This window comes from Drosophila subpulchrella, chromosome 2L (assembly GCF_014743375.2).
Source record: "Drosophila subpulchrella strain 33 F10 #4 breed RU33 chromosome 2L, RU_Dsub_v1.1 Primary Assembly, whole genome shotgun sequence".
NCBI lineage: Eukaryota > Metazoa > Arthropoda > Insecta > Diptera > Drosophilidae > Drosophila > Drosophila subpulchrella.
In genome coordinates, this window is record NC_050610.1 from 19,605,901 (window position 1) to 19,621,685 (window position 15,785).

The 15,785-nt window shown below is 39.8% G+C and overlaps 1 protein-coding gene across 2 annotated transcripts in view; it reads right to left on the reverse strand.

Moving 5' to 3' along the window:
• The window catches only part of LOC119546001 (transcription factor hamlet), a 33,014-nt gene that overhangs the window by 15,294 nt on the left and 1,935 nt on the right, over positions 1 to 15,785 (reverse strand). The window contains exons 1-4 of one of the 2 annotated variants that reach the window (XM_037852002.1): positions 6,895 to 7,289; positions 4,329 to 4,858; positions 745 to 876; positions 418 to 646 (exon numbers count right to left, since the gene is read on the reverse strand). In XM_037852002.1, coding sequence (XP_037707930.1) covers positions 418 to 646; positions 745 to 876; positions 4,329 to 4,858; positions 6,895 to 6,922 — 919 coding nt within the window. In that variant the 5' untranslated portion in view covers positions 6,923 to 7,289. Of the gene's footprint in view, positions 1 to 417; positions 647 to 744; positions 877 to 4,328; positions 4,859 to 6,894; positions 7,290 to 15,785 lie in introns of those variants that run through there. The other variant, XM_037852001.1, reaches the window with a different exon arrangement.

Below are 15,785 nucleotides of genomic sequence, written 5' to 3' on the forward strand. Positions count from 1 at the left end.
CAGGGGTCCTGGTAACTATGCTATAGGATGGGTATTGATGTCTTAATTATTTTGCTGTAGGTTACAAAGTATTCCATTCGGGAGGAGAATTAAATTTTGGAACTAATCTTCTATGTTAACTAAAAAAAAGAGGAGCTTTTTTTTAAATTAAATAGAATATCTGGATTATAGGTATACCAGCTGAAACATTTTTATAAACTTTTGGATTCACTTGAAGGAAAGGAGGTTTTGAAACAATATATTTGTGTGTGAACCCTTAATGCTTATATTATTTCTTAGGTTAAAGAATATTTAAAAAAGTATCTCCAACTAATGTAATATCGTTGGTATTTTAAAATCTTTTAAATATCGTTTTAATATTGTTTTTTTTTTAATTGCTCAAGCTGCATATTTAAAATAGAAAAATGTTGCACTCACCATTATCACGATCGCTGCGATCATCGCTGGGCAGGGAGCTCCCCCCTCCCCCGCTCTTGGGTCCCGAGGAGGAGACGGCTGCAACTGCGGCGGCTGCTGCTACCGCCGCTGCCGCCAGGACCTTACCGCCGTTCATAAAGTTCTCATTTAGTTGAACCGGACTCTTGGGTCGCCCGTCGACGACCATTTCACTGCCAGCATTCACAAACCGATTCGTCTCGTACCACAGCTATTAAAAAAAAAGGGAAAACAATTGTTAAAAATTGTCAAAAATCTAGTGGCACGTGCTTAGGGTTCTTGATAAAGGGCTGGGGGCTATATACTCACATAACCGCCATTAATGTAACTCTGTAAATTAGCCTCGCCGTTGCCATCATCCTGAACATTTCGGATTTTTTTCAACCACGTGGACACATCGTCTGTGGGCTCTAGCCATCCATTATAATGTCTACCATTGGCCTGTAAGCAAGACATAAGGGTAATTAATTTTAAAATTTGTAATTCATTTATTTTTTATCTTCTTGATAATTAATTAAAAATTGAACAAAAGTTGAGGGCGCCATCTGTCGGCTCACCCCTTATTACTGTCCTACTTCTACATTTTTGTCTTCGCTAAGCCAATACACAAACCCATAAGTGTTATATTGTGTATACAATTGGATAATTTTCGGGTAGATTTTTTAATTTAAGGTGTAAAATAGGTATAATTAATATTTTATGAAGCTTAAAAACGAAATATGATATTCTAAAAATATACTTTAACTAAAAAAAAATTAATAGATTTTTCCTGAAAAAATATAAATATTTAAATGCTTTATTTTGTTCTAAAAACAACTTATTTTAGATTTCCTTAGTTTTCTGTAACTCAACTGTGTATGTTAAGCATACAAAATACTTAAGTGCCTTTTTAAAACACTAGCCATTGTGTGAGCCCATCCTAACTAAGCCAATTTATAAGCACTCTAATAAAAAGCAAGCCCAGCAAGACGCCGCCCACAAGTCTGCCCACAACATCAAGGTCACAAACAGTAAGGGGAAACTGCAGCAACAGTGCGAAAATACATGAAAAAAAATAAAGCACAAACTAAACAAAAACCGCCGACAGTTTTTGTATACAAAATAAAAGCAGTGGCGCCAGGCTGAAATACGCATAATTTACACAAATCGTTAGCGGTGGCTGTGGATTTTTTTTTGCGGCTGAAAATGGGGAAAACTGCCTTAGACTCTGCGACGCCGAAAGTTTGAGGCAGCAGCAACCACAAATTAAAATTGAAAAACCAAAAAAAAAAAACACAAAAAAATCCAAATCCCAAACGCTGCGGTTGACTGAATGACTTTGCGTATGCGCAACGTTCAAGTCGCCGCCGTCGAACTCTTGTCTATGAAGTCATTTGGAAAAACGGCATTTTACAGTTTGCGATTAAGTGGTGTGCGGTGTGTGTGGTGTGTGGTGTGCGAGTGGGAGGGCAGGGTCTGGGGAGAAAGAGAGAGAGAGAGCCATGTGTGCACGCTCCAAAAATTAAGTTAACAACGCCTCAAGTGGCTTCTTCTGCCCCGCGGCATATGCAGAGCAAAAATAAAATAAATACAAAATTATACGCGCGCATAAATGAAATAAACTTTGAGTTTTTCAGGACGAGGGAGAGGTTTCCTCGAGTGCTTTGCCAAACAAGTAGGTTGCAGTGTGTGTTTTGATACGGTTATAGTTGCAAAAATGTATAATTGGAAGGGCTTAGATTTTTGAAACGCGGGGAAACTCGCAATTACAATAATTAGAAGAAGCAGGAGACATTTACCCTGGCTGCGTTCCATAAAAACTTCGAAATGGAGTTTCCAAACCCACACGATTCTTCATTACTTTAGTTGCTTACTATTCAATTGATTTTAATTTATTTTAGGTAAAAATATAGCAAATTAAAAAACAAATTTCCCGATTTGCCATCATTAATTGACCGAAATTATTAGGTTGATAAATCTAATCTTGGCACTTAATGACTTTTCAAACATGTAATCAAAAAACATGTTTCGTGTTTGGTGACTAGCAACTGTTTTAATGATTCGTTCATTTTACCAATCACTCCACAATCTATTCATACCTTTAGGAAAAAATATTCTTACATATGTACGTATAAATGTAATAATTATTAATAAACAGAAAATACTCTTTCTTTCCATATATTTCCAGTTCCCACATGGTCTCATGTTTGCAGCAAGGCACTAAACCTCAAGATAATACAGGTAATCATATGAAATCATTGAAATCTTTTTAGATAACCTCTCCCCTGCGTTTTTCTTGGATATTTAAGACGGAAACTGCAATACGATGCAGCCACTAAAAAATGATAAGATCACATGCCTATATCCTTGGCCAGAAATTGCCTTGACAGTTTGGCAAACAGTTCCAGTTGCTTGTTTTGTCCGTCTATAATCCCCGGACAGACATCACACATGTCCTTGCCTATTCATAACTTTATTAAAAAGGAGGCCACAACTCACAGCAGCAGTAGAAAAACACGAAACAGTCAATGGGCAGGGAAAATATTTACGCGCCAGAGATAATCTCAAAGTGTTGGGTTCGTTTGGCTGGCAGAACTGGCTTCGAATTGCCAGATCAGATCCAGATCCTCCCGGAGGATCAACCGGGGAAAAACGGTGGCAGATACAGGGACAGATACGGCCAATGTATCTGTCAAAACGGAAATGTGAACGATAAAAGTGCGCTTGATTTGAGGATCATCCAGGAATAAAGGGCAAAAGCAGTAGCCGTAGTGGCAAAAGGGATTTGAGCTCTGTTATTTTTGCAATTTTCGCTCGAGTGGCAGAAACAATATTTTTGTAGCAATACCTGAGTTGTGTAGGTAAAAAAGGAGGGATAGGCATCGGCATCTCCTTGTGCGAATTGTCAACAGGACGAGGCGCGATAATTTGATTGGATTGTCTGTGGGCCCGAGAGATGAAATGGGATGGAGGGAGGAAAAGTGTCAGTTGACTGACTGACTGACTGACAACCGATCGAAGGGTTCATAGGCAGTGCCGGAGCCTGCGATCCGATCCCCGATCCCCGATCCCAGTTCCCTAATTGGAATCATCAGCCGGCCTCGACTTAAGCCTCATTTGGGGTGCACTTTGTGGATTTGGGACTTTCGTCCTGGTTTTCCACTCCGTCGAAGGTAAATTAGCTCTGGCCAGGGATTAGGCACATTTGACTGACAATTGATACCCTCGAGGTAGAGCTCTAATCAAATCTCTTTCCAATCGTTTGATTTTCCCTGCGAAAACCACCCAAAAAATGTGGCATTGGGATGACTCAATTCGGTTGCAATTTTCGCACATAAAAATTGGTACGGCTCTGATGGGATTAAGTTTCCCGACCAGCGAAAAAATAGGAACGGAAATTTGATATTGCCAAAATGCGCACACATGTGAAAGGCTTAAGGTCCGTTTTGGTGATATTTTTGTGATATATAAGGTTTGGGATACGGATTTGAGCCCTAATTGTTTGGGAAAATATTTGTGGTGGAAACTAACGACATTTTTGGGTGGAAATAGGAGAGTTCTATCCAAAAAATAAAATATATATGATATTGATTTAAGAAAAAAAGATAAAATACAAGGGATAATATTACTGGATAGTAATAAAATAGGTTGTGAATTAAAGTGTGCTAGCTAAAAATTATCTGTAGTGCTATTTGTGCCTTTTTTAAACTTGAAAAAATATAATGAAGTGGAAAAGATGGGTTTAATTTAAATAGTATATGGAAAGAAGCTTCTTTTAAGTTAATTCAATCAACCAGAAAAGGGTGTGTAAGATGCTCCTAAGTACTAAACAAATTCTACTCAAAACTTAACTTATTTTCTTTAGGAATCAGTAATTTTTATTAATAAATCATATAATAAAAGAGTTGACTCACCTTCCATGCCAGCTGCGGATCGTTGGGCTGATGGCAGAGCTTCATGGGGAAGGGTCCGTAGCGGGTGCCCCTCTCCAGCGGCGTCTTCGCGTAGACACCGCCGGTATCACGGATGTCCAGATCACAGACGGGTTCGCGCCTCCTTACCCACTCCTGGAGGATGTGCTCCGCCTGGGCGCGCTCCTTGAGGTAGGCCTCCATGCCGTCGGTGGCGGCGGAGGAGGACTCCACGGACAGTGGCAGCGTGGGAGGCGGTGGCTGTTGTCGCTGGAACTGCTGCTGCTGGAGATGATTGGGATGATGCAGGAGCTCCTGGTCCTGAATATCCCTAAGATCCCGATGATCCCGCCTCGTGGGAGATCCTTCCACGGGATCCTGCTGCGGCAAACGATGGCGGGCGGCAAAGGAATCCTCAATTGGCTCAGGCAGCTGGTTGAAGGCCTGGCTCCTGGCACTCAGATCCAGGTGATGGAGATGATGATGGTGACGCACAACACTCGCACTTGGATCGAAGTCGTCGCCGCTGGAGCCTGTTAACAATCGATTCAAATCGAATTTGAAAAAGAAATAGACACCGATTAGAAATGACTTTTCCGCTCGTTGGCGAGCACTCGAAGCCCTAATCCTAATCAGTTGTTGGCTGTCAAGTCACTACCAAAATAAAATAGATAAAGCCGACTGCTCTTCAAGCGAGATGACAATCGTTGCCCGGTTCCATTGAAAGGTATCTCCGGGCGATTTTGCAAGGCACAGTGTTTGGACAATTTGGACAGTTTGGACCGCCTATCACTCACCCACTCTATGTGGCTACTATCTTCCCGGCAAGACAGGTGTCTATAGCCTCTCTACCCTTCCGGCAGACAGGGCATATCCGTTACCTAGCCCGTGTTTCCGATTTACCCCAGCAGGCTGAGCAAATACAAACTGGATAAATAACGACGGGAAAATATTTCAACTATTTTGTTGACACAATAATTCCGACTTAAATAGCTTTGATTTGTATTCACTTTCAAGTCAAGACACTGACAGTTGAGTCATGGTTTTAATGATTTTTAGTACTTTATAGCAGTGCATTCCCTAGTTGTTGGATGGAAAAAAGAAACACCTATTTCTTACTGATACAGATAATCAGTGGGCTCGAAACATAAGTATACACGCACAAATTACCCGACGATTATTGATATTTGACCAACTACTAGTTGTTGTTTGCTGTTTGGTTTCTTGTCTTGTCCATCCGCCTTGTTCGAACACTTGAAACTAAATCGTAATTTGAGCTGTTAGACAAAATATGACAGCGCTTCCAAAGATAACGAAAAGCAGAAGTACGTGTAGTAACAGTAACAGTAACAGAAACATTACCCTCGAGTCCGATAAGTATCGGCCATATAAATAGACCGCAAGGCAGGCGCAAACAATGGTCAAATAAATATTGCGTTTAGAGTTCCCGACCCGAAAAACAACCTGCTGCATTTCGCACATCCTGCGGCACACTCTGTTTGCATTGGCACAGTATCCTTCTTGGACTTCGATCTCGAACCCCGACGGCTTCACACCGTTTAGCGAAATCTTTTTGAAGTAGGCCACTTCAAAGACCGCCCTCGAGTGCACTCATCCCGCGTTTATCCTCGGTTTCTATTTGACAACACAACCCAATTGTTAATCACTCTGGTTTTCTTTAGTTTTCGCTTTTACCCAAGCGCAAGTGTTTTTTTTTTTTCGTGGGACCTTCGGCTAATTTGTGTTTTAGGTAATCACATTTGGGACTGGTCTGCTGATAAAACTGGGCCATAAATGGTTGATTGCCTGTGTTTCCGAGGAGTGGGGGGTTGATAAGTGGGGATCGATTTTAATGGGTTTACTTAGGGCTTACTTGGGCTTTAGTTGGGCCATTAAAAGTTTGCCACAAAATTTACGGAGGAAACTAGATTAAAAGATGTTTTTTTTCGGTTTGAGAGACAGGGTTCTTAAGTGAATGTTTTGGACTAATTTGGAGTGCACATGAGTTTTGTGAAACTCATTATTAGTAGCTCGTTTTTAACTGGGCTTTCATAACCAAGTTTTATTTTTGGACTGGGCAAGGAATTAATTATTAAAAGAAAATTAAAATTCAGTAACGTTGTAATAAAAAATCACTTTATAAAATAATTTAGGTATCTTAAAAAATGAAGTGTCGGGGAAAACAAAAATATGTTTTTGACTCAATTAAAAATTTATAAAACTATTTTAATGCAAATTATTGGCCATAGTTATATTATGGAACCAGAATTAAAGATATTAATACACTTTTAAAACCCTATAAAATCCAAGTAAATAGTCAGATTAATCTCTGCTATATTTTTTTCCAACACTTGATTAACACATTGCCTTCAAGGACTTTTTAGTTCTACACCACAATCGATTAAGTAATGAATAGATTTGTTCAAATTGATTCACTTTGCTTCTGTTTAAGTTTAGCCCATTGTAAGCTGTTTTCAAGGCAACTGATTCAGTTCAGGGAACTTCGATTCCCTGTAAGTCACATCGCGAGATACCGATTTTTTGTTTATATTCACGGCGTGGAACCAACCTGATATGACATATCGATCGAACAGCATGATTCCGCTTTCAAACGTTACTTGTAATTATCACAATAAACAGATCGATTGTAAATATATATTTTCATAACACGCGATGCGACATTTTCCGTGGGCCAACACTGCGTATGCTCGATGTGGTTTGGTTAGCTAGTCCGCGATTCAAACGATTTAAGCGGAGATCTATATTTTTGTGGGGTGTCGTCTCTATCTGCCGGTTGTCTTCGCAAGACTGCTGCCAGCCAGCAAAAGAAGCGGCGATAGCGCAAAAAAATATGAAGAACTCAAATACTGAATTGTGTGGCAGCGACGTCGACGCCGGCAGCGTGTGGCGACAGAGAATGCAAACGGCGGCAGCGAAAATGCGAGTGTGATTTTCCCGATTCCGATTCCGATTCCGATTGCCAGCCAGCACGCTCAGAAACGAACTGAATTGTCTGGAGGCGATGAGGATGCTCGGATTCTCGGATTGCCGGATTCTCGGCTTGAATGGGAATTTTTCGGGCGGCTGGTTGGCTGCCCATTTGCCATGGTGGTTGTTTCCACTCCTCTCCCATCCGAAAATCTCATCGCATCTCCCAAAGGATCGCCCTGGATGTCCTGGCCATGCTATCTTTCATGCAACAGCCAAAAGTCTAGGGGATGAAACTGGAGAGCAGCGGCATAAACCCAGAGCAGAGAGAGAGAATGTGCAGCCTCTGTGTATCTTTCAGTGCGTCTATACATATATGTATCTTCAGCCTGCGCTCACTCTCCCTCGCTCTCTCCCTCTCTCTCTCTCTGTAAGGGATTTGGCCTCTCTTTCTCGGCGAGAAGACCTCTCTTTCTCGCCCCTTGAAATCTGTGTCAGTTCGCAGTCATTATTATTATCTGAAACTTGGTGATTCTGATTCGAATCCTTAGTGCCAGTGGCCACAGAAAGGATAACAGAGGGAGTGTGGCCAACGAGATGGAGGGAGACAGAGACAGGGACAGACAGAGAGAGAGAGAGAGATGCCCTTATTTACCCCTCGATTTTTCCTATCAGAATGCTGGGCTATGTATCTTTGAGATACACAGACAGCCAGCTCGAATTGAGGGAGGAGTCAGGATAATAGGGCGGGCACATCTTCGCATTCATTATGCACTCGGGGCTATATATAGTCTGGCTATATATCTATGTACCGGAATGGAGATATGGATACAGAGGCAAAAGCAGATACAAATGCAGCAGCAGCAGATACAGATACAGAACCAGATACAGATGTGTTGCTCTCTTTTTCTGGCTGCTGGTAGTGTCTCCTTCTCTGTTGCGCTCTTGTGCTTGTTTGTTTGCGGTTGGCCCAGACACCACCCACAGTCCCCACCCCCGTGAATTGCCACCCACCTTTCGTAGAAACCCCCCCTCCCCATGGGCAGACAAAGTGGCAAGTTGCGGTTGCCATATCCTTAGCATCCATTTCGGTTTGGCTTTTGGATGGAATAGGGGGTTTTGGCTTTCGGTTTATGGGTTTCGTTGGCTCAGAGGGCTTTACCTACCACCCCCCTCCCCCCAGAATTTCCCCCTAAATCAACCAGCGTCTGTTCCAAAGCGTGCGCAATAAGCACACATTAGGCTAATGGCTGTGTGTGGGTGTAGGCCGCCCACCCATACATATGTATCTGTGTTTGTATGTGTTTATGGCTTCCTGCCAACTGTATAGGTCTGTATGTGTGTGTGTGTGTTGGCCGGACAGAGAAAACTCACGGCTATAATTGAAAGCGACGACGACTTTTAGCCCGCGGCTGAAAAGGCAAAGTGTGCCGGGCTGATTTCCTCGGCTTTCCCCACGTTTTCTCCCTCGCTTTTCCTTCTGGTTGCTCTTTTTCCCTGTTCAAACAACAACAAACCAGGAATTTCTTTTTTTTTTGGTAGAGATGGGGGTGACAAGTACATGGGCTTTTTGGCCTTTTGTTTGCAACTTAATTTTGTATCTGTCGTTAAACTTTTTCGTTTTTCGGTGGGTAAAGTAAAGGGAACTTTTTTGGGCCTTGGCTTAGACTAAATGGGTGGTAAATTATGGTGATGAGGGGGCTTGAATGACTAACTGTTAAGTGGGGCTTTGTAAAGGGAACTTAGGAGACTAGTTATTAAAACCCATTTAATGGGGCATATTATTTTCCTGAAGGGCTACTCCTAGCTTTTATCATAGAATGGGTAAAGGGAATTGTACTCCATTTGTCAGCCTTAACTTGCGTCAGTAAAGATAGCATTCCGTATAAAAAAATGATTCTCATAAGAAATTGTGTTAAGATAGTATATTTTTTTCGTATATCTTACAATTTAATTATGAGTGTTAGGAATATTATAAAACAATTATCAAGTGCAAGAACTTATCCTTTTCTTTGACTGCCAGCACGCGTCAAAGAGTTATCAAAAGCATATTATCAGAAAACGTTTTATTCGTTTTATATAAAGAACAACGTTGAAATTAAATTGTATTCATAAGCAAGATAAATATTAAGAATTACATCATTCGAATTCTCTTCGAAAAAAGATTTGTGTAAATAATTTTGAAACAATTTTTATTTCTTTAAAAGGTATTAGATAAAATAAAATTACTGATAAAAGTATCAAAATATATTTTGTTATTTCATTTTCTGTCAAACCATAAAAAGCCAGATCGCCAGATATGAATGTTCCTGAAATTTCCCATGTGTCACTCCATTGTGATAGGGTCATAAATTCCTTCACTTGTTCTTTATTTGCATGATCACTTAAGGGCCAAAGGCTTAGGTCTTCGATTTTCGCAGCAAAGTGGTGCTATAAAGGGCGCCTATAAAGTACACAAATTTCTATCTGTATCTCGATATCTGTTTGCGTTTGTCAAACAGCAGCGCACTCAATTAGAACCTCACAACATACGGGTGAAATATTGGTAGAATGTCATCGCCGTGAAAAGGGCGCACAAGGGTTGAAAGGGTCTGACTTTTCGACTCTGACTCCACTGCTAATAGCGTTAAATTAAAACAACATAATCGACAACGAGTCACCCCTTCCACGCCGCTGTCACATAATTTAACACACGCGAAGACCCAAAAGATACAAAAAGGATGTCTCTTTATTTGCATTTCGCTCTGGTTGCGTTTGCTTTGCTTTGTCGGCGGCTTGTTCCGCATATGATAGCCCATAATTCATTAGCCAACACGCCTCGGAAAAAAGTCAATAATTTTCAGAGGGGCGGAGACCCAAAAATGCATAGCCATGAATAATCAGGTCAGATCAGAACAGACAATCCACTGACAGTCGGTAAAAGGTGATAAAATTTCAATTTAAGGATTGCAATTCATTGTGGTGGAAGAGAACAAATTTTATTTATGGTTTATAACGCCTTAAGCGGATGGAATACATAATCAAGAAGAGCCAAAAATTTGAAAGCATACATGAAATGATAAAACATGAAAGATTATAAAATATCATACGCAGTTCATATTATTTTACGAAACAAAAATGTGCTCACTTAGAATATATCTCATTAAAGTCGTTTTTTCTTTTATAGCAGTCCTATCTTTAAGCATGAACCCTTTAAAACCCAGCTGAAATTTGCATTTTATCGCGCCAAAACTGAAACGAAAAATGCTTTTGCGATCGACAAAATATCCCGAGGCTGGGACACTTCCTTTCTGGCAAAAAGGACTCCATGTGAGTTCCATTCAGAGTCAGTGACTCCGGTTTGTCTCTGTGGAAGTTCTGTCGGCTGTAATTAACTCAGCTGGATGGCTGATCTTTGACTCTGACTGTCTGCGCCAGGACAAAGGACTTGCCCCGGCTTTTGTGAATGGCTTTTACAAGCTGCGGAGTGCAGGGAAATAAAGTTCTTGAAGGAATCAAAAGTCGTCTCGGTCCACATACGTATGTATCGCTGCCATTGTTCGGATCTCGAGTGAAGGGCCGAGTGTGTAGGAATGCCCTTCTTTTTGGCATAACACAACCTATGAGTGCTCCTGACATGCATGTGGTACTTTAACGATTGGGGACAAAATAATAGTTCGATTGCCAAGGATGGATGTTTTTCGGTACGAAGAAGATGTCCTTGGAAGTCCTTATAAACATAGCTCGAGTGTATTAAAATTGAAAGAAATTAAGGGAGTACATTATCCATTCAACGACTACATTTATAAAGCAAAAAAACTATACATTTTTAATGAGTATGTTTAAGAGTTTTCATTCCTTAATATTAAGAATATCTAAAACGTGTCAAGTTAATTTATTTTTAGTAAACACATTCAAGTTTCTACGATAATACACAAAATAAATATCTCAAACTAACTTCTCTTGAATATCCTGCTGCAAATGCCGTCATATTCTTTTACCCTCCACTGTTTGAATTTGTATATCAACCTCTGCTGATCTTGTAAGCCTGGCAACTTCAAATGTGTGTGTGTCTCATTGACAGGCCAGGACTCATAGCAATTGCTATAGCGATTCCCATTCCCTTGCCGATTTCGATTCCGATTCTGATTGCTATTGCAAGGACCGCTGTTCCATTGTTCTGGATTCGAGGCGGAGCGGAAGTCGCTCTTCTCTGCCGAAAAGGACCCCAAAGAAAAAGTGAAGCAGGGCAAGTTCTCAAGTCAAAATGCGCGAGACAGACGACGACCGGGGTCAGGACTATATAATTATGGCAAGGTCAAACCGTTAAGAGTGCCGTTGAGGATCGAACCTGAGGGAGGAGGCGTGAACCCAGAGATCTCGTAACTTAATACGAGCCAAAGCTGCAAACTCGAATTGAGATCTAGATTCATACCCATCCTAGCAGCACGCGCCCTCAAATCGAGTTTACCCAAGTGCAATTTGCAATGTGCAGCGGAAATGGCAGCAGAAGGAGCAGATATCCTCTGCTTCCTGTCTTGGCACACTTTCCACAAAATACACATCTGCCAGGATCTTCAATTGCAGGGTGGTTTTTATTCGGAGATCAGACACACCAGTGACCTCAAAAGATGCACAATTAATTGGAAAATGTCACTCACATGTAACCCTTTTTCTAGGGGTTTTCTTCGGGATTTTCTTGGATTTCGCCGGGATTTTCAATTAAAATTTTTGCACGACACTCTTTTTAATTAGCGTGAGAATATCACCACAGTTTCGGGGTTCATTTATTTAGGATTCTTCAGACTCTTCTCATTTATCAGCCGAACTTGAGGGCCGAATTTATTCATTTTGCCGACGCTACGCAATCTCGAACACCGCGGACCAGTCAGAAATTGTCATAAACTAAGCCCGAAGCTGGCCGTTCGACAATTAATTGCTTTTCTCGGCTGTGGGAGCTAGATAAGCACATTCAGAAAACTCCAGCGAGAGACTGGAAAAAGAGCGAACAAACCGACCGACAAGTGAGACTTCCAAAAACCTCACTGATATACGTACTTTATAAGCTTCGCGTCCGAGGATCGTTTCTGATCGTGTCCGACAAATCGGGCCGAACAAATATTAAGCCCACTCGTGTTAGTATCTGTATCTATGGTGGGACCCAATTGTCGCCGCATGTGTACTATGCACCCCCCGACTGATATCTGGCGTCTATTTACTATCTATTTCTATAACTTGAATTAAAAACAATTTATGGAACAGGAAAAAAAGCGAAATAGAATCAGCACTGCGAGAAAAATGGGAGCGGAAAGGGGCTGTTAAGTCACGATAGTTATTAGCCACCTCGGATATATGAATGAATGAAAGGAATTCGTAGCGATATGGCCTATCTTTATAGCTGTCTATCAAAGACATTGTAAACTTGATTAGTAGTTAGCAATAGCGATATAAATATGATCTAAGCCTAATTGAACTTTGACGGAATGCATTATAAATAACAAAGTATTCAAAAGTGAAATATTGGGGGTAATATTAAAAAAGCCATACCTTAAACTAACCTGTAATTATAAAGAGTCCTTTTTAAATGTCATTAAGCATCATTTGCTAGTACTTTTTATGGAAAGTCCCTTTAAACAATGATAATATCTACTCAAGTACTTTCTTTCCGTGATACAAAACAATATCACCACCTCCCGCATAAAGAAACTATGTATCTTTAGTGACCACAAAAGCGTATTTTATTACAAAACATAAACATAGTCTTATAAACAATAGACCAGTGACAAGACACTAAGAGTTACGCCGATAAAACCAAGCTCGCTCATATACCATACCCACATACCCCTTAAAAAAGGGGGTCTATTTTCCCATGCACTCTCCTCGCGGTTTCCACACAATTCATCATCAAATAATCAATCTCTGGGCATAGTGCAGTGTCATTTATCTGTAACAGAAGCCTTGACGTAATGTAGTAAACAAAAGACAATGCTGGGACTGGGTCGTTCAGATAAACAGTGTATTTAGGAAGCCCCCTCTATAAATATTAAAACAATTTTCCATCGAGGAGATTCATAGCAATCGAAATATACGAGGTACTACATAGCTTAATTCAAAACAGGAGAATCTTTAAATAAGTTTTAAAATATTATATAACCTTTATTATTAATGGAATCCTTAAAGAAACATGGTTTTAAAATTGTTGTTGGCATTTGTACTTAAAGATGTTAAAAAATACTATTTAAAGCGTTATTTGGCCATAATTTGCCATTACGCATCTAGATATATGATACACATATAACAGACCCCTATCCGGTATTCAATACTGAACTACGCCTCACTTAAAACCGCTTGTCTGTGGCCATATAACGTATACGCGGGGTCTGCCCATGGCTATCATCGGCCGTTTCTATCTAGACAACAAGATTGGCTTGTGTGCAATCGAGGCGACAAGAAAACACTTTTGCTTTCGGACAGTAAAACATCGAACTGTATTGAGTCCGAAACCGAAATCGAAAAAAAACGTGGGGAATTGAAGCGAGCAAATAAATGTCAAAAGTGTGTATTCGGTAATAAATTGTCGAAATTGGAAGAATAATTCGGGTGTTGTAAATCCATAAAAATATCAGGTGCGATGCATGCGCCATATCCCCGGCCTCTTAACACCCTGGCCCACTCTCGCTGATATTTTTCGTTCTTCTGCGATGAAGCAACGCAATCCAAAAAAAATAGTATAGAAACGGTGAAGGAGAAGCAAGAACGCACAAGTGCACAATAAAACCGTTGGGAGACGTGCGCTCTGATAGATGATATCATCAGGAAATACAAACATAGATTCTCTCTTTTTAGTGGAGTGATTTCCATGTGTGCTTAACCCATATTTCCCGGGTAGCAAGACAGGGAATAATAATTTCTGCGAATTAAAGGTTGTATTAGTGTTTTTAGCTACTCAAAAATTGGCCAAACCAAAATAATATTTTTCTCCAGCATAAGGATATAACAAAAAATTCTAACACTTGCACAATCATTTTATATTATTTTATTATTTAAGTCTTATATTTAGCGTTATTTATTTTATGTACTATTACAGAATAAAAGAAAATTAATTTGGAAATTAAATATAATCTCAAGGGCTATCAAAACATGGTTTAGAAATTATTATACACTTATTAATATAATTATCGAATTCAAAAAGTCGAATAGAACATTTAAATTACTGAAGTAATGTATGTTTATCAAGGTTAGGAAGTCGAATATTGGGAAAGAAATGGGTTAACTCATAATTAGCAGAGAGACATTGGCAACCCAGTCTATGAAAAGATGAAAACAAAAGTCAAGTAGCGCTGAGGGAACTTCATAAATAACTGCTTTATAGAGTATCCAATAGCACTGGCCATAAAACGTGTCCCACTGATAACCTAGTACACTACCACTGGCCGCATAATCTTGATCCCAATGCTTATCTGGCGTTTATCTCTGGCTGAGCGAAAGAACTTTTGGGGCGGAGGAAACTTTGTCTACTGCAAATTGTATCTAGCACCGGCGATCTGACCAAGTTTACGCCTGAATTTAAGACGTCCAATTCGAGTCTCCTCCCATTATCTGCTCACGAGCTGTAAATTCTCCGAGGGCGACACTTTTATTTTGATGTATTTATGACGCCTTAATGTGTTGAGAAAGAACCACAGTACAAGTGATTGGTGTTTGGGTCTTCCATTATCGGCCGACACCGAATGTTATGTTTTATGATCCTATATATAGCCGTTTCTTGCCTAATTGAATGATATGATAGCAGGTTTTAGAAAATATTTTAATAGCTCTTAATACAATCGATTCTCAGGTCATAAAAATGCTGATACTCTAGTGCGATAACGATTTTATTCGACCATAGACCAGAGTCGAAACCAACTGACTGACTGAGTAGCCGATCGTTATGGAAAACAGTGATGATGGTAGTGCCGATGATGATGGTGTTGATAGGGTGATGATGGTCACGATTGCCAGGAACATTTGGCAATCGCTCTAAGATTATCATTCTTTTATTTTTGTGGGTTTTTAGCAAGTTGTTTTGGGGAAACTCGTGTTAGATAGTGATTTGAGAGCAGGTGGCAAGTATTTTGGGTGGATTGACCCAACAAACTTACATAACAATCCATAAATTATATGTTTGTATACCGTTTTATTAAAAAAAAAAACACAACAAAATTATATGTGAGTGATTTAATGTTGGGCTTTAAGAACTCTTGCTCTTTTATAAATATTTGACATATAATTCAGACAGATCGACTATCGGAAACGCTTCCTATTACCAGTTACACACTAACCGACAAATCTATTATACCCTTTTGCTCTACATTAATGGGTATACTAAGATAATAATGTTCAGACTTTTGTAAAACTATTTTTCAAGTAATACCAAGAAAGTCATGACAAAAACTTTTTGAAACCATGTTTTCTAGAATTTAAAAAGTTTGCTTATATTACTCAGAAAAATGTTATCCGTTTCTTTAAAATAGTTAAAGAATACATTTTTAAATGTTAGACATAGTTTTTAAA